At 36.0% G+C, this 20,061-nt stretch overlaps 1 protein-coding gene across 1 annotated transcript; it reads right to left on the bottom strand.

The window, feature by feature from the left end:
- Nucleotides 1–16,388: 16,388 nt before the first annotated feature.
- LOC113324422 (L-arabinokinase-like) lies at nucleotides 16,389–17,579 on the bottom strand. The gene is made up of 6 exons (XM_026572739.1): nucleotides 17,517–17,579; nucleotides 17,315–17,417; nucleotides 17,116–17,225; nucleotides 16,879–16,998; nucleotides 16,535–16,591; nucleotides 16,389–16,487 (listed from the first exon to the last, which is right to left on the bottom strand). The coding sequence occupies exons 2-6, from the start codon at nucleotides 17,337–17,339 to the stop codon at nucleotides 16,389–16,391; spliced, it is 411 nt and encodes a 136-aa protein (XP_026428524.1). The 5' UTR covers nucleotides 17,340–17,417; nucleotides 17,517–17,579.
- Nucleotides 17,580–20,061: the final 2,482 nt, after the last annotated feature.

Below are 20,061 nucleotides of genomic sequence, written 5' to 3' on the forward strand. Positions count from 1 at the left end.
TCTCTTTAGCACTTGTTTTGCGCCTGCATCCAACATAACTTATAAATATGAATGATGTAGCTGATAATTGTATTTTACATCGTATTGATGATTATAATTAATATACTGATTTATTTCAAATCTCATGTTTGAAATTACTAGAACTCGATATACAAGTTTTCAACTTTTCAATTTTATAAATGTTTCTTTTACATATCCAAATCAGTTTTACTTACATGATATTATTAATCGGTTAGTGATAGACGCATTTATGTGTCTATTTTGTTCTCAATGTTCTGTATTGTTAGACTCGATTAAATACTTACTGTGTTATTTTATGTATTTGTAGATGTTTTTGGAAAAATAAGCTCTTGCGGCGAAATTGGCTCGAAAAGTGGTGTTTTACACCCCAGGATAGAGACTAAAAACACCCCAAAAATGCGCCGGAGGAACCCAGAAAAAATGCTGGAAACACCACAGAAAAATTACTTAAGGCACCCCAAAGGACATGTGTTATTCGAGCTCCAACAGCGGATAAGGGGCGACCACTGGATAAGGGGTGACCTTCTTCACAAATTCAAAAAAATATTTTGGCGGGAAAATATTTCTTTTCACAGGCAGATTTTTCGATCGGATTTTGGAGGAGTTTTGTGCGATTCAATCGCTGAAACTTCATGGGTAGTTGTGATATGTCCTAACAAAGCTAGTATGGTTGTTTGTTTCGATCAATTTGTCTGGATAACTTGGTTTAATTCAAACAGGGAGTTGGAGGAAAAACATGAGCTTACACGATTTGTGGTGAATCTAAACGTGTAATGCACGTGTTTGGAAGCCTTAATCAACACTTTGGAACGTGAAGAAGATTTATAAGGAATTTAATCCAGCTGCAGATGCGTAAAAATCAAAATCATTGATAAAAAAAAGAAAGAAAATATCCCGAGTAAATGAAGATTATTTGGAGTTAATGGAGGAGATTCAATGTCGCAATCACGTATAAATATGTTCACAAGGTATCATAGAAGGGGTGTCGAGAGTTTGGGGAGCTGAGGAGAGCCAGAGAAGAAGAAAAAATCAAGTTACAGAGCTGCAATTTTTCTGCTGCTGCTGAAGAACGCGAAGAACATAAGACCCACACAGAGCAGTCTTATTTTGCTACAGTTCAAAGACTGTCGCGGAAAGTCTTATTTATTACAGTTTCAGCGGCTGTCGGATGACAGTCTTATTTGTTACAGTGACAGTCTTATTTGTTACTGTCGCGGGACAATATTATTTTCCGAGGGTCGTAGTTCTCTGGTTTGTAACAAATATAGTTGTTACAAACCCGGATTTGAATTATTTCTCCCTTTTCATCATTTGTAAACACCCTTTGAGCAATAATAATGATTTTTGAACGTGTTTCCAACATGATGAGCGGCTAATTCTCCCACAACCAAGGCAATGAGGAAGCTATTTACGCATGAATAATTGGTAACTATTTTATTTTCTCTAATATTTAATTATAATTCACTCAATCACTGCTTTTGCAGAGTTTTAAATTGTTTGCGTAATTTTCCTAATCAGTTGTGATTCAATTAGATAGGTTATGCTTTGTTTAGATAATCTATGCTTAAGGGATACAATTGATGTTTGAGAATTTGCTTGATCATTAGTGAGTTAAGATATAAAGGACTTAAAAGATAATTAGAGTTTTGGATTATTTACCATCATTAATTCATATGTAATAGTGGAATCAGTGTCTTGGTTGTTTTTTCATACCTCTAGCCCACTTTGTTAATATTTTTGTATATAATTTTATTAAATCTTTAAATTTAATCTTCACAAGTTCGAGAGTTTGAACCTCATTACTACAACAACAATCAAAAAAACATTAATCAGTTAGTCTACAATTTTCTATTGAAACTAGATAGTAAGTCGTGCTCCGCACCGGGTAGTGATGCTTTTGTTTACTTGTGAGTTTTTTTTTTTTTAGGATTCGATACATATTTGCACAACTCCGTATCTAATTGCCTGGATTTGAACTTCAGGTAAGAATAATTAAATAATTGTACCGCAACTAATATGAACTGAACATGTGAAGATATGATTCAATTAAGATACAAATCAATCAAATTAGAGAAATAAAGTAATGTATAAGACAAATATTTCAATGAACAATAACAAATGTCATTTGACTAAGAATATTGCTTGTCATAGGCATTAAATACTTAAAACTGTGTTACAAACAAATCACAATGGTCAGAACTCTAAAATCTGCAACATACTTGCATATCTTCAGTTATGCCCACATACATGGTTCTTGCAGTTTGAATTCCTATGATTAGTAAATAATAATGCTTCTAAGAACATTTGGTTTAGGCGAGAATTGCAAATCAAACTCCTATCATTGCCATAATCCACCTTCAAGTAAGCTTACTAAGTTTCATCTTTGAGAAAATTCATGGTTTTACCTACCCACAATATTTTGGTAAGTACAGATGGACATTAATAATGAAGGAAAAAAAAGATTGCGTTATATTATTGTAGCAGTAGCAATGGAGCTCTATTTTTTCAGTTAATAATCTCTTCCAACATGAGATATTGTACAACTATGGAATACCTGGCAGAAACTGCAGTGTTCTTCCTTGTTGTAGCTGATTCATTTATTGATGTTAATGGCTCCTTTATGGCCGCTCGCTGCTATTTTATCACCGGAGTTGGTGGAGGAAGCTTTGCTTTCTTTAACAAAAGCTTGAAGATAGGGCAGGTTGGGCATGTCGGATTCCTTAACATATTACTGTTACTTGAGAATTTTTGCGAGCTCAGTTAACGCCCGTTCTGTCTTAGCACTTGTATATGTTTCCCCACCAAATAATCCTGAAAAGACCAAGAAATACCAAATGATGTCAAATTTTCAGTTTAAGAATCAACAAAATAGTAACAAAGAATTGCATATGCCTATTCATGGAACATTCAAAAAATAAAGATCATTAACAATAATTTTTGTAAATGAATAATTGGTAAGTACGTAAATAAAATTGGAGCAAAGCCATTAATCTTTTGTTTCGTCAATATTAAAATTGATCTTTCATTCATGTTATATCCTAACTGTTAAGATAGTGATCAAGATCGCATTTCATTCTCCGAAGGTGGTATTTACTTTGCAACATACTTAAAAATAGCATAAAGATGAACATATATTTAACACCAAAAGCAATGCTAATAAATACACAGTACGACAATTAAAGGAAACACTCGCCAAGGATCTCCCAATCACATTTCACCATACTAATTAGAGTTCCTTTCTATCTTGCACTTTTACTCCTAGAACCTTATGCCTAGGTTCACTAAGTCATATACATATCAAAAAGCAAAAAGGAGACAATTGTGCTTAGGTAAGAACTAAGTATAGTTCACATCACATAATTCCTATTTTCATAGTCAACTCCGCACAAAAGCACAATAGGGCAGCATATATGAGCAAATATTTCAGTAGAGCATTAGAAAAAAATTCATATGCCCAACATTTTCAGACAGAGAAAATACATGAGGTTGTGCAAAGCTTGACATATTACCATCAGAAAATCAAAAAACATGATCATCTTTTGTGCCTTCGAGAGTTCGGCCAACAGTTAAAGCTCAAAGTAATATTTGACTAAAAATATGTCCTAAAGTGTTGGAAGTAATTACGGATACATTCAGGACTTACTGCCAAATTATTTTTAAGGTATTAACAGTACGTTGATACATTGCAGTCTCTCCCATCAAATGTTCACCTTCAATAAACACAATCCAAGATAGGGTAAAGCGACAGAAGCATATCAAAGGAATATAAAATCCATATAAAGAATGTGTGCGAAAAATACACATAAAGAACATGAAAATCAAATTAAATCCAAATGAAATATAAATCTTCTACCATTAAATCTTGTAAATCAACTACATTTATCATCATCAACATGTCTCTCGTGTTTGTCCTGTTTCATCCAGGGAGAAGATCTTTGTGTAACAACCAAAACTGGGAAGGGTTATAGCTGTGGTGACAATATTTAAAAATAAAAGTTGTCTCTAATATTGTAACAATTGATGTTGTCACTGTAAATTCAGCAGATGATAACATGAACTATATTGTAACAATTAACAATTTCAGCCAAATTGCTAAGTTTATCACACATAGAGATACCTCATGCGTATGCCATGAAGAAGCATGCCAGAACTTTGTAAAGCCACCTGACATTTCCACAGCACCCACAACCCCATTAATATCTTAATTCCACAATTCCCTAGTTATGGGTTTCATATCCCATATCTATCTTCATTCATGTCTTCAAATTCAAGAAGGGCAAAAAAAAGGGTTCAAATTTGGAGAACAACCATCACATGTTTTTAGCCTTTTGAATGCAGTTTTTTTAGTGTCGTTTTAACTCGAAAATTGTAGCATCATCTTCATCATTATTCTCGGCCTCCTTTTCTTCTCCTTCCTACCAATATCAAAATCACAATCAAAACCAATATTATAACCAAAACACATTCCAAAAATAATCCAAAAAAGTGTTGATTAATTCATCTAATTACCATAACATCCTTAATTAGTTCATCCTTGTATCTATAAGAGAAAGTTCATTCAAGAAATCAGTTCAGAAACTACTGAGAAGGAAACAATGAATCAACATAAAGAATCATCAGAACATAGAGACCAAAATGCTAAGTAATCATATGAATTAATAGACGGTGAGGAACGAAAATTAGGGTATCCACAACAAATAAATATCCAAAAGATAATTAAAAAAATATAACATACCCAACATGTAGGGTTTCCACAAAGGATTTCTAGAGTTTGATTTTTTTCTTGATCTGGTTTTCGTATTGTTGATGGTCATCGAAGCCTAGAGTTTCAGAGACATTTTTAAACAGTTTTGCATGTAGAAAAGAAGTGGGGTAGGTTCGGTTAGAAGTGGCAGCAGTTGTTGGGTTTGTGACTTTGTGGAGATTATGGGAGATGTATGGAGAGCGTAGACGAAGAAAAAATTGGCGACTTTGTGGGGATAAAATTAATGAGAGAGCTCCATTTTGTAATACTCTCACCACGGTTGTCCACGTCAGATTTTGGCGGGGCCAGAGTGAATGAGAATCAAGTATTGAGTTTCAGTTATCATCTAGTTAGATTAGATGTATCATCGGTTGAAAGAGTATACTTGTCGACTATACATCTTAATTCAATTAAAATAATGTATGTGTGATGTTACCTTGATCAAGAAAACATCTCAGTTCAATTAAAATAATGTATATGTCATGTTATCTTGACCAAAAAATAAATCAAAAGAATATATATTTCGATCAACCAAGTTTTGTTTGGATGATGTGTGTTTATTTATGGGATATTAAGGATAAACAAATAAACAAAATTGTTTATTTATGAGATATTAAGGATAAACAAATAGACAAAATTGATGGTTTGTGTATGGAAGGGATATATAAATGGTTGCTCGGCTATGATATGAAAAACATTGTTGAGTTTATAGAGGTGATGACTGAATACCCTCAATAATAAAATATTAGAATATTACGAAAATATTATTGAGTTTTCTCATAATTTTTATTTTGTTTGTAATTCTTATCTTATTACACGTATAGTACTAGCTAGCATATAATTTAGGAAAACATTTGATTGATTATTTTGTTTAGTGTATGTTGAGTTAGATTGTTTGTTGTTAACCGATCAGTACTAAATGAAGAATGTCGTATGCAAATAAAATTCATTTAGACTTTGTAGTTTGACATACTAAAAAAAAATTACGATTTATAAAACACAAAAAAAAAAATCAGAGATTATGTAAAAATTCGTGCAATCAATTTCGCACCTTATTTGGCTTTGGCTGAGATAATGCGTTGTTTAGAATATTGTGACCTTAGTCCACCCAACGAGTGATAATATAACCTAATTTGATTTGTTAATTGGGTGTGATGTCAAACTAAAAAATATTTCACATAAGTGCATCTTAACATATAAACGCTTTCACATGTACATTATTTTATTTTTTCTAATTCAAAATAGATAGAATTAACTGATTACACTTTGGTACAAATCTAATATAACTAATAAAACTTAAGGAAATCATGGATAACCTAATCAACATTATCTTGAGGAAAAATCTAATAGAACTAAATCAGCACCACTAATCCTAGCTTTCTTGGCCGGGGAAGTCTGCAACTCTATTTTTCATCCGATTTACAGATTTCAAAACCAATAAGTATCGTAACTGGTGAACTGGAAGACCGTTTGAAACGGTAGGTAGACAATGAGAATCATCATCTCCACATGTAAGCTGTAAGCTTGAGCTTTATCATGTCGGGTAGTATCCCACTTACGAGTGGAGGCAACCTGAAGACCTTTGGCAACTGGCCGATGGTGGCTTGCATCCGATTACTCTATCATTAAAGTTTGGTCCTCACAATACTATTGAGAATTACTTCTCATAATCGATGACCCTAACCAAACTGCGAACCTTTGGGACTCGTGGGTGTTATAGTAAGGGACATGCACTTAAGTTACAATGTTGATATATCCTTTTGGTTTTTCCGAGCATGTGGTATCAGACACATGCTTAAGGGATCCAAATCAATATATTCGGAAATGTTGTGGACTCTCTTAATATTCCTGGGTATACGATATGGAATGGATGCTCAGAAGATCTTAATAGTTGTTCAGGACAAATTGAATAAACCTTGACCGATTTCTGAGCATCATGGTATGAGACAATATGTTCAGGAAATCCAAACCCGAAGAAGTTTGTCTACAATAGTTTTTATTTTGAATTCCAGAGATGAAATTATTTAAAGAGGGTGATGTTGTGAATCAACAATGGATGACAAGAAAACACATAACAGTAACCTTCTCTTCCAATTGGAAAGACCTTATAATTGATATTTCTTTCTTACCTGATTTCGGAGAAATCATTTGACATAAATACAACCAATTCTCTCATCATCAAACTCTCACACTAACAGCCGTCCAATCCGATCTACCAAACCATCTAATGTCTAACAACACGATCGGAATGGACCAAGCCACGACTGACACGTAGATAAGGAAAAGAACCAATTACAGCTCACAGTTCACACTCACCGAGTTACAATCAGACTCGGTCTCAGCCCACTGAGTTACAAAATGACTAGGAATTAAGGCAATGTAATAAACTGGCTAGTGCAAATAACAAGCATATGACAATACCTCCCCTTTTAAGCATGCTTGTCCTCAAGGATGAAGTCTGGAAATTGGGCTTGAATGTGAGAGCGATCCTCCCAAGTAGCCTCTTCAGGAGGGGAATTAGACCACCGAATCAAGAGTTGTGGAATAACAACACCTGCACGCCAAGTGGCTCTTGTATTCAAAACATCCACAGGAACAACAATAAATGTACCATCAGTATCCACCAAAGGCAGTGCTGGTAAAGGTGTAGCACGTAAGCCAATCTTCTTCTTAAGCTGAGAGACATGGAAGACAGGATGTATTCAAGAGCCCACAGGTAACCTCAACTTATAAGCAACAACTCCCACTCTCTGTGTGATTTCAAATGGTCCATAGTACCTTGCTGAGATTTTGAAATTTTTTCTTAAGGCAACTGAGGACTGCCTGTAAGTTTGTAGCTTTAAGAACACCAAATCTCCAACATCAAAAACTCTATCACTCCTTGATTGGTCATCATAGAACTTCATTATATCTTGAGATTTGTGCAAATCCTCTCTGAGCAGATGAAGCATGTGGTCTCTCTGTTTAAGATAGTCTTGCATACTAGCTACAGAAGTAGTGTCATGAACAGAGAAAGCCAAGTGTGGAGGAGAATATACATACAGGGCTTGAAATGGGGTCATTTTAAAACTAGTATGGTAATTGGTGTTAAACCACCACTCAACAAGAGCTAACCAGTTGGACCAGAGTTTTGGAGTTGTACCTGTCATGCACCTTAAATATTGCTCCAAACAAGCATTTGTTCTTTCAGTCTGTCCATCTGTTGAGGATGGTAGGCTGTGCTGAGCTTCAAAGTAGTACCCAATGACTTGAAAAGTTCTTGCCAGAAAGTTCTGATAATTTTTTTATCCCTGTCAGATACTATGGAGGATGGTAATCCATGTAGCTTGAATATGTGGTGCAGGAATTCCTTGGCTACAGAAATGGCTACAAACGGGTGGCTATGGGCTATAAAGTGTCTGTACTTGGTGAGCCTATCAACAACCACCAAAATGACAGACTTCTTATTGGAGAGGGGTAAAACTTCAATAAAGTCCAAGGAAATATGTTTCCAAGCCATCTCAGGAACAGGTAAGGGCTGGAGAAGACCAGCAGGAGAAGTGTGTTCAGTCTTGTTGCATTGGCAAACATCACAGACAGCCACAAAGTGCATGATATCTTGTTTCATCTTGGGCCAAAAGAAGTAAGCCTTAGCTCTGTTATAAGTACCTTACATGCCAGAATGGCCACCTACTGCTGATGTATGAACTGATTGCATTATAGAAGTTCTGATATTCTTTCCAGAGCCAATGTAAATTCTTGTCTTGTATCTAATAATGCCCTATTGAAGTGAGTAAGACTTGTTGGGAGGAGTGATAAGTAATTCATCCAAGAGTTGTTGAGCCGTGGAGTCTTCTTTATAGCTACTCAGAATATCCTGAGCCCATAGGGGTTGAGTCACAGAAAGAGCAAGGCATGCAGAGCTAGGAGGAGGCATCCTGGACAATGCATCTGCAGCCTTATTTTCAAGCCCCTTCTTGTATCTGATGACATAGTCTAATCCCAAAAGTTTCATGAGCCATTTCTGTTGAAGCACAAAGGTAAGCTTTTGCTCCATAAAAAATTTAAGGCTCTGGTGGTCTGTATTGATAATGAACTGACTATGAGATAAGTAATGTCTCCATTTCTGGACTGCCATGACAATGGATAATAATTCATTCTCATAAGTGGACAGTGCTAATGCCTTGGGACCAAGTGGATTACTGTAGAAGGCAATGGTTTTGTTCTCCTGCATCAGCACAACTCCAACTCCTCTAGAGCAAGCAGCAGTCTCCAGCACAAATGGAAGAGAAAAATTTACAAGGCTAGCACTGGGGCAGTAGTCATAACATTCTTGAGGTCAAGGAAAGCTTGTAAGGCAAGAGGAGACCACTGAAAGGAGTCCTTTTTAAGCATATCATTGAGAGGTTTGCTAATGGTACCATAACCCTTAATGAATCTTCTATGATACCCGGTTAGACCAAAAAATCCTCTTAATTGCTTCAGGTTGGAAGGCTGAGGCCAAGCCTGCATAGCAACTATTTTATTTGGATCAGCAACAACACCATTAGAAGTAATCAAATGTCCCAGATATTCCAGTTGAGGTTGAGCAAAGGAACATTTCTTCTTGTTGACAAAAAGAGAATGATCCCTGAGCAATTGTAAAGTCTGATAGAGGTGCACAACATGATCTGCTAGAGATGAACTATACACAAGAATGTCATCAAAGAAGACAAGGACAAATTTCCTAAGAAATGGTTGGAAAATCTTGTTCATAAGAGCTTGAAAAGTGGCTGTGGTATTTGTAAGGCCAAATGGAATAACTTTGAACTCAAAATGTCCATGATGAGTTCTAAAGGCAGTCTTGAAGATACCATTAATATGCATCCTAATCTGATGGTAGCCTGACTTGAAGTCCAATTTAGAGAAAATAATAGCACCATTTAATTCATCCAGCAACTCCTCAATAAGTGGAATAGGGAATTTATCTTTAATGGTTAATTCATTCAATTTCCTATAATTAACACAAAATCTCCAAGATCCATCCTTCTTCTGAACCAGTAATATAGGTGTTGCAAATGGACTGTGGTTATATTGGATAATGCCAGCTGAGAGCATCTCTTGAACCATGTTCTCCACAACATCTTTCTGTACATAAGGACATCTATATGGTTGTTGAGAAGTGGGTATGGCATTGGGTTTTAAGGGCATTTTATGATCCAAGGCTCTGGATGGTGGTAAGGAAGTAGGTTCAACAAAGATATCCTTAAAAGTGTCTAAGACAGACACAATATCAGGGTGAGTAGGCACAGTGGGAAGAGCAGAGATGGAAAAGAACTGACCAATGATAGCTGGGGTTTTGCTCTTAATGAACTTTAAAAAGGACTCACCACTGATCATGCTGCAGGAAGGAGTGCTGGTGCTGCCCTGTAGGGTAATTTGTTGACCTTGATGAAGGAAAGAAACCTTAAGTTCATCTAGGTTGGAGATAACATCACCAAGCTGTCTCAACCAGTCAACCCCCAATACCATGTCACAACCACCAAGAGGAAGAACTCCTAAGTGACAGAAAAGTGAAAACCCTGCATAGTCCATGATAATCCATGGCATATACCCTGACTGATGGTGGTGTCACCATTGGCCATTGTGACAACCATTTGTGCAGTTGGTGCTATATAGAGTTGGAGCTGCTCAGCCAGATTAGCATCCACAAAACTGTGGGTGCTACCAGTATCTATAAGGACCAATATCTTCTTCCCATGAAGTAGGACAAGCACACGAATTGTATGTTGGGTGACCAACCCAGTTAAAGCGTGAAGTGAAATTTTCATAGTGGTGTCAGTAGAGGTTGTGGGTGAAGGAATGTCTTCTTCAGAATCTTCAACTGACAATGGTGATTGTTCTTCATCAGAGGCTACAAGCATAAACAATGGTTTAGTTTTGCAAAAATGGCCTGGCTAATAAAACTCATCACAATTATAGCATAACCCTTGATCATGTCTTACTTTCATTTGAGCAGGCGTAAGCTTCTTGATAGGAGGAATGTTTGGTGATGGTTTTGTAGGTGTGGATGGATGTGTGATCAATGGTTTGGTGGAGGAAAGGGATGGTTTAGTAGGGGTAGTAAGTGGTGATAAGGAGGGCTTATATCCCGATGAAGATGGAATAAATGAGCTGGCACTAGGCTGAAATTGACGCTGAAATGGTTTAACTCGCTTAGTCTGTGAATCGACTGTAGCTTGTTGAATATGAGCCAAGTAAAAAGCCTCTGTATCAGATTTGGGTTGGAAAATTTGTACGGGATGATGAATGTCCTCCTTTAATCCACTGATAAAACTCATTGTAAAATATTCCTCGGAGAGGCTCTTGTTCTTGGATTTCATTATAGCTTTACGAGATTCATACTGCTCATAGTAATCCTCCACAGTAGTGATTTGAGCTAATTTGTTAAAAGTACCCACATAATTATCATTCGCAACATCTTAGAAACTAAAGCAAACATCTAGAGAAAATATATCCCAATCAATGAAAGGTTTACCTTCCTGGTAGTCCAAAAACCAAGCCTTAACTTTACCATCTAAATGAAGAGATACCAAATCGACTCGCTTCGCGGCATCCAAGGAATTGAGGTGGAAATAGTGATCACATTTACGAACCCATCCTCTAGGATTAGATCCATCAAATCTAGGAAAATCAATTTTAGGGTGGCGGAAGTAATTACCTGAAGTAAGCTGCAAATCACCAAATGGATTTGAATGATGAGGTGAGGGAATAACACCTGGATCTGGTGGCTGATTAGAGGAAGCTTCAGGAATTGAAATACCCATATGCTTATAGAGAATAGCAAACCGAGTACCCAAAAAATCTTTAAGTTCATTCATATCGTTTTCTAGAATCAATAATCTTTCTCCATCAAGCTTCTGTTGATGAGCAACGTCCTTTATCGTAGGTTCTTTTTCACCACCTCCTGTCATGAATCAAAACACCAGGATCGAAGAAGCTGATACCAAATATTGTGAATCAACAATGGATAACAAGAAAACACATAACAGTAACCTTCTCTTCCAATTGGAAAGAGCCTGGTAATTGATATTTCTTTCTTACCTGATTTCAGAGAAATCATTTGACATAAATACAACCAATTCTCTCATCATCAAACTCTCACACTAAAAGCCGTCCAATCCGATCTGCCTAACCATCTAATGGCTAACAACACGATCGGAATGGACCAAGCCACGACTGACATATGGACAAGGAAAAGAACCAATTACAGCTCACAATTCATACTCACCGAGTTACAATCAGACTCGGTCTCAGCTCACTGAGTTACAAAATGACTAGGAATTAAGGCAATGTAATAAACTGGCTAGTACGAATAACAAGATATGACAGGTAATGAAGTGACACTCGAATTTTCGCATGGCACAAGCTAAAAAGTAAGTCGTTTGCATTAGATAAAGCTTCATGTCAAGCTTGTGTTACGCATTTAAATAAACTTGGCCCCACAAAAATTGGATCACGTCAGTGGGTGGATGGCCGAAACAAATATTGCACCATAATGATGCAATATTCAAGTTGGCCAACATGCTAGAATTGGATAATGCATCGCTATGGTGTATTGATCGAACTTCGTTGTTGCAAAAGCAACTGAACCTGGTATATGCCAAAGTGCTCCCATGTTTGAAGTTATAGAAATGTCAATAAGATATTTATAGGAAGGGGTAGTTGGTTGGTAGTATTTTCAGTAAACATTTTTCATTTGTTTTATGTTTAAAAAAAAACAAAAAAAAATACGGTAAATAATTGCTTTCTGTGTTTTTTTTTTCTTCTTCTTTTCAGAATGAAGTAAGAGCTTGCGAAAAGAGTTACATGTGCAAGAATTAGTTTATCATTATCTCGACGAGTCTTTATATTTGATCTGGTTTAGTTGATTTTCCTTGGTTTTCAAAAAAATATTAAATTTCCTACCAAAGAGCTTTATGAAAATAAAAATAAGGAAAAAGGGTAGGTTTTTAAAATAGTAGAAACTATTTTTAAAAGTCGTACCAAACATGCCCTTAAACTCTCTTCCGTTTTCTTCGGTAAACCGGGCTTGGGCCATGGTTTTTGAAAAAGAGATAAACTATAAGTTAATATGATTTTAATTAAACCATGAAGCAGTTTCTCAATCAGGACAAAGGTATTAAGACACTCACCAATTCTTCGTTGGACAATCCAGAATTATCACTATGAACTATCCACAAAACTTCTGTATAACGTCTGAATCCTTATCCTTAACGTCTGCCATCCTTATTAGTTTAAGGCTCTTGCTGTTTCTTAAATGTTCATTTCGCAACGCTACAAACCTTTGATGCACCCTTTCATGAAAATAATCAGTGGTCATATTTCTAATTACAATATGTATCCAACATCGAATAAGAGTGACATCTTCTTCCATAATAATGAGAGGAGAGCCCTTCGGGTGCAATAAAGATGTGATTGAGATGGACCATCTTTAAGGATGTGGAAACAATCTTCATAAAGAAAAGGTTTTCCGCGAGTTTCCTGCCATTCATCTAGAGCTATTTGGATCACTTCTGCTTCAGTTACACCGTAAATTTTTGTCGACCAATTTCCCTTACCTTAGCAAGGAATTGCTTGACTTCATGATCAATTGATTGAAAACGTGCATACAATCCATGAGCATCTCGGTTTCCAGGGTTCCCCGTTGATGAAATAAACAGTGTGAAAATGTTCTGCCAAATATACGTGTACGACATAGCGTGATCACGCATAACATGTTCTATAGTATCAAAAGCATAGGCTTTATAGATAAATAAATCCTCTTCTTGAGTAAATTTAGGACCACGAATTCTAGCATGCATTTTTTTTTTTGGAATTTTATTACAAAAGTTCGAGAATAAAATATTAAGTTTGAGAAGGTGTGGTTTTGGATATGAAATCGTTTGAATTTTATAGGGAGTGGAATAAGAGTCGTTGGATGAGACTAGACGTCGCCGGCTCAACCAAGGCCTATCATCTTAATGTAATACAAGATAGCAGCTTTATTATAACGACCATATTTTTCCTTATATACATCCTACATTGCAACTAATATTTTCCAAAAACAACCACAAACATTCTCAACCAACACCATATTTTCTAAAAGCAAAGGAAAGCAAATTGTATGTGTGGAAGCAAAAGAATTTTGTCCATTATGTTTCATGGATGACCATAGTCTGATGAAATGTCCTTAGATGTATTCTAAGTGTACACAAGTTTCAGCTAACAGAATGGTCATTGAATCAAAACTAGAAAAGCTCGGATATTTGCAATAACAAGATCCTAACTATCGCGAAGAACCACAAATATTAGATGATGTTATGAAGGAGCAAGAAGATGAAAAGGTAGCAACATCGTGCAAAAACATAAATCAAAGTCAGGTTGAAGAAGCCACAACAAGACCACTGCGCAGAAGTATATTTTACCAAACAAATGATTAATGAATGGTCAAGCCCTGGTTGCAAATATTTTTATACATTTGCACACTTCAACAAAAGAAGACACATTTGGAAAACATTTCTAGAATTGTCCATCATGTTTTAAGTTGGAGTGGACCGATTAAGTGTATGAACTGATTCCAACATCGGTATGTTGTTGTATGCTTAATTAATAAATGTCCTTGTATATACACCATCCGTGTACTAGCATAACCAATTTGAACATTTTTTTTTGAATCAAAGAACATTAGATTAAATAAAATGACATTAGAGTCAATTACAACTAAATCATAAAAGCAAGGTAATCAACATTCTCATTGATGGAGTTGCTTGTGGAGCGGCTGGTGGAGCATATAGAAGGCAGAAGGCGTTGAACTTGTGAAGTTCTCTAAGGATATTGAAACAAGCTAAAACCTGAAAAGGTCTCTCGTTAGTTTGTTGCCACATCTCTGCAGTTCATTAGATCACTTCAACTTCAGTTTCACCGCTAAGCCTATTTTGTTTAATCTGCATTAGCGTCCCAAGAAATTGGTTGACAACACGACAAATTGATTGAAAACAAGAACACAATCCACTGGCTTCACGATTTTTTAGATTACCAGTTTCTGCAGCGAACATTGCACAAACTTGTTGCCAAAAAGTCGTTTGCGAAAAAATCGTAAAACTGTGGATACTTTATCTTATTTGAAAAATACAAGCTGTAATTGCTAAATCTTCTTCCTGACTATACTTGGGATCTCACGAACTTTGATAGACGTTTTTTTTTTTTTGATTTTTTTCGGAAGATTTTGAGGATTGGATTTTGAGAATGAAAGACGAAGATTGAAGTGAAATTATAAGAAGTTGTGGGTGTATAAGGGTGGAGAAGGTGTGATTTTGGAGTTGAAAATGACTATATTTATAGGGAGTGGAATTAGAACCGTTGGATGGGAATAGTCATTACCGGGTCAATTAAGACGGACCATCTCAATGTGAGACGAGTCTCGGCTCAGTTGAGGCCGACCGGCCTTTGTTGATGTGCTCGGCTCTTATGACCGTCTCAAGTTGAGACTCGATAGACAAACTCTTGAATTTGATGTTTCGTCCATCCATTTTACTTGTTTCTCTGTCCCAATGTGTGTGTATAATGGATAAATGTGTTTGTTTTCCAGTACTATCGGAGTTACTCTAATTAATTGTTCAGTTTGACTATAGATGCAACCAAAACTGAATCATGTTCTACTGGACTTCAGTTTGACTTTAGATGCAACCAAAACTGAATCATTACTTGTATAATCTTAAATCTTTGATTACTGTTGGATTAATGTTCAGCTGGATTATTAGTTCGGTTTCAAGATTAAAGGGTTTGGTCCTATCCTGTTTGGAAAATTTCTTGTTTGGTCCTAGGCCCATATAGTTATTTATAGTATGGTCCAATCGGATCTTTTTTTTAACCGGAGGTCCAAAATTAATTAAAACATGGAAATGTCCATAATACCCATTACTACCAAACGTGTGTGTCTACACTGCTTACAAATTTGAGTACATATCTGGTACACTGCTTACAAATCTGAGTACATATCTGCTACACTACGTACAAATCTAAGTATGTATCTGCCTCACTGCTTACATATAGAGTATGTATCCGTTGGACATATTGAACCTGTAAATGTGACCAGAATATAACTATATTAAAACACAGCAACAAAACTAGCATCTATTTCAGTATTTCGCATACGTACTCATGGATCAAACCAAAATAAAGTGGCAAAACTATGAATAAAACAGAATTAAAAGAAGTTTTTATCAGCACAACATATATGTACCGCGGATTCATAAACTAAAAACTCAATTACATGTCAAGAAGTGATGAATCCATGAATATAACCGAATCAAAGCACATACTTCAGTATTTCACATACGAACTCATGGATCAAACCCAAAAAAGTGGCAAAACTCTGAATAAAACAGAATCAAAAGAAGTTTCAACCAGTACAACATATATGTACTCCTGGATCAAACCAAAAAAATAAGAGAAAACCTATAGATTCATAGTAAACAAAAAAAAAGAAAACAGTACGTATATGTTACCCGAGGACTATGGCATCACTCAATCTGCTGGCCCCGCTAAACTACATTTTGCACAAACGAAAAAAGGATATTAAGATCACATCTTCTTAGGTAAGGAAAGATGGTCCAGATGTAATTTAATGATTGATCACATTGGTTGGTGTAACTGATCTCAAACAAGTCTTTTCCCAGAAATAGACGAGATTACAAATATTCAAAACTGTAAATGCATGATTCTGTTACAAATTACAAATTTAAATTAAGACAGACAAACTAGATTTACCTTTTGCGGAGTATTATTCTTTCCAAAATCCATATCCTGTAGTATACGGGCAGTCACCTGAATTATCAACAAGGCCACTATCAGCTATAACAACTAAAAAATTTAGGTAAATACTAAATATCATTCATATGAGAATACATTGGTGACAACTTGGAGTCCGAGATACATCAATTGGAAAACGATGATCGAGCAAATTGCAAGTTAATTTCTAAACACGGATTTTATCAAAAGGTTGTATGAACAGAGACAAATTGACTCTTAACAAGTTCCATAAGTGAAGAACTGCAAATGCACAAAGGTGTCGTGTATTTCTTAAATAGTTTATCCAGAATAACAAGGATTACCTTGCCACCATCAACCCCTCCTTCATAGCAGGGTTTCAAACTAATTGCACGCTGAAGGTAAGGTGCCCAGCGTCCTGTGAGCAAATCCCTCCTAATCATTTCAACGCCGTTTTGGTAATACTATTTTGAAAAAGAAAAAAGAAAAAAAGATCAGGTCAACCACACAAACTCACATATCCCAACTATTATAGTGATAAATGGGTAAAGAGCTAAAGTATCAGCTAGTGACTTGTATACCTCAAGCATATTTCTAACGAACGGTTCTTCATTAAAGAAGTCTCTCCGTACAAATACGAAAGGCAACTTGTATGACAGAGCCTCACTTACTGTTCCATACCCAATCTTTCTTGAAACAGAATATAACTAAGTATCTGATTTTATTATCAGACTAACAGAAACGAAAAACTTAAATTTTCAACGAAACTTAATCCAATACCGATCATATAGTCACATGCTGCCATCACATCTGGTGTGTATACATCTCTTTTGAGCTTTATAAAATTTGGAGGAAGTTCTTGATTGTCAGATGCACCACATACCTGATTTAGAATAGATTATTATTCTGCTATAATTCAAGTCCGGAAAAATATTTGTCTGCCTAAAACAGATCAAGGGGATAGTTCTGCAAACAAAAGTACCAGACAGAGCCAACCAGGCGGTAAATACTCCTCCTTTAGCGTCCAAAAAACAGAATCAGAAGAAGTTTCAACCAGTACAACATATATGTACTCCTGGATCAAACCAAAAAAATAAGAGAAAACCTATAGATTCATAGTAAACAAAAAAAGAAAACAGTACGTCAGATATGTATTGATGGTTAATACACAAAAGAAAACTGAAAATCAAACCAAAAACCATAAAAATATCAGATCTACTAATGAAATAAACATAAAACATGATTTTTTATTTAGATCTGAACTTGTTTCATTAAAATCCACCAATATATCATATACGTACCGATGATTAATACACAAAAGCAACTCAAAAGCATATAAAAAAAACAAAATGGAACTAAAATCAGCTGCATGTGAAAACCAAGTAATGAATCTATAAAAAACTAAATCGAAACACTTTTTTTTCCAGTATTCCATATATATACTTCTAGATCGAAGAAGAAGAATATCCAAAACTACAAAAATAACAAAATTAAAGCATAATTTTTTAGTACACCATATATGTACTACTGATACATAATCTAAAATTTAGCTGCATGTGAAAAACAAGTAGCGAATCTATGAAAAAATAGAATCGAAACACTTTAATTTGAGTATTCCGTATATGTACTTCTGGATCAAACAAGAAAAATCTCCAAAACTATAAAAACAAAAAACAAAATTAGAGCAGTATATTTCAGTACAACAAATATGTACTGTTGATTCATAGTCTAAAAATCAGCAGCACGTGAAAAACTAGAGAACATCATGAAATCGAACTACCAAAACTGGAAAAAGAAAGTGAAAACATCATGAAATGAATCAGATCTTCATGATTCAGTTGAGAATTAATCAAAAACAAAGAAGAACTGGAGAAAAGATTACATAACATACCTGTAAAACCACGAAACATCTTCACAAACCCTAGGTCTAAACTTCATAAGCGGCTGCAGCAGAGAAGAGGAGAGCGAGCGAGAGAGAGAAAACGGATCTGAGAAGAAAATTGAGAAAATGTGGCTTTTATTTCTGTTATATTCATAGTGAAGGCCATTTTGGGAATTATTAAAATGCACGTAATAGGTTACACACGTGTTAGGACCTGGGCTTACAAAATTTGGTCCATTTTTATGTTTTCTTTTAATTATGGACCTCCGGTTACTGGGCTTTAATGGGTGGACCTGCCACTAACTAAGAACACTATAATAGTACCTATTGGTAATTCCTACATCCTGGTTCTCGATTTTACATGTACTCCGTCGGACGTGCCCCCAACTGGAATATAATCTTCACCAAAACCACGTGGTTCCAACCTAGATTGTTTTTTTTTATAAATAAAGCAGAGATATTGCTTTGTGTTAGGTTTGTTAGTCTTTGAGAATTTCTTCCATCTTTTGAGATCCGCCGCTCTTCCTCCGTCATGCTGATAATGGGTAGATCGGCGTCTTCACTGGTTTATGAATTTTTGCAAATCCGAAAGGATATTGTTTAAGGTTCTTTTATTGGCTGCTATAATATTTATTGTTACTGATATTATTGATTTAATCGTGACTACAACATTAGAAAAAAGAAAGGAAATGCACCAAATAATCCAGAAAAGAAGGAGAAGTAGATGATGAAGCTTTTACCTTATATGCGAAGTGGTGATGAGGAGAAGATATAAATAAGTTGTTAGGAATTGGGGTTTTTATATATAAACTGATGGTATCGGTGCGGAACAACAAGGAGAAGAAATTAGTAGTTATCCTAGAAGAATTTAGACCTAAAATCTGATGTAATCTGATGATTATAATATGAAACTAGTTTTTGTGCATAAGATTATATTCAGGAACTTAGTATGAAATTAATCAAAACGTGAATGGCAAAACAAAAACCAAGTTGGAGTTGAGACAATTTATAACCTTTGATAATATACCAGGTGTTGATGGATGATGGTTCTTAGTTTAGGATTAAAATCGTAAAACCTTAGTCAAAAAGTGACGCCAAATTTGAGTAATAATGTCACCACTAGCACATTTATTAAACCATTCAACATGTCTTGCGTAAAATTACCAGGGTACTTTTTTAATGTAAATGCCATGCTCCATGGCAGAGCCCTCGGTACTGACTGGCATCATCTCTACACATGCCAGCCGCACATGCTAGCCAAACGTGCCAATCACGCGTGCCACATATTTTAAACTAGGGTTTCGACAAGCTAAACCCTAATAGTCATATATCCGCGCCAAAGGCATGCCAACCATGCCATCCGCACCACCGTTCCAATGGCATGCCATGCCAGCCACATCTTCGCGCGAAAGTCATGCCAACCATGCCAGCCGCACCACCGCGTCAATGGCATGCCATGCCAGCCACATCTTCGCGCCAAAGGCATGCCAGCCATGCCAGCCACATCTCCGCGCCAAAGGCATGCCAACCATGCCAGCCGCACCACCGTGCCAATGGCATGCCATGCCATCCACATCTCCGCACCAAAGGCATGCCAACCATGACAGTCGCACCACCGTGCCAATGGCATGCCATGTCAGCCACA

The sequence above is a fragment of the Papaver somniferum genome, chromosome 11 (assembly GCF_003573695.1).
Source record: "Papaver somniferum cultivar HN1 chromosome 11, ASM357369v1, whole genome shotgun sequence".
Classification (NCBI taxonomy): Eukaryota; Viridiplantae; Streptophyta; class Magnoliopsida; order Ranunculales; family Papaveraceae; genus Papaver; species Papaver somniferum.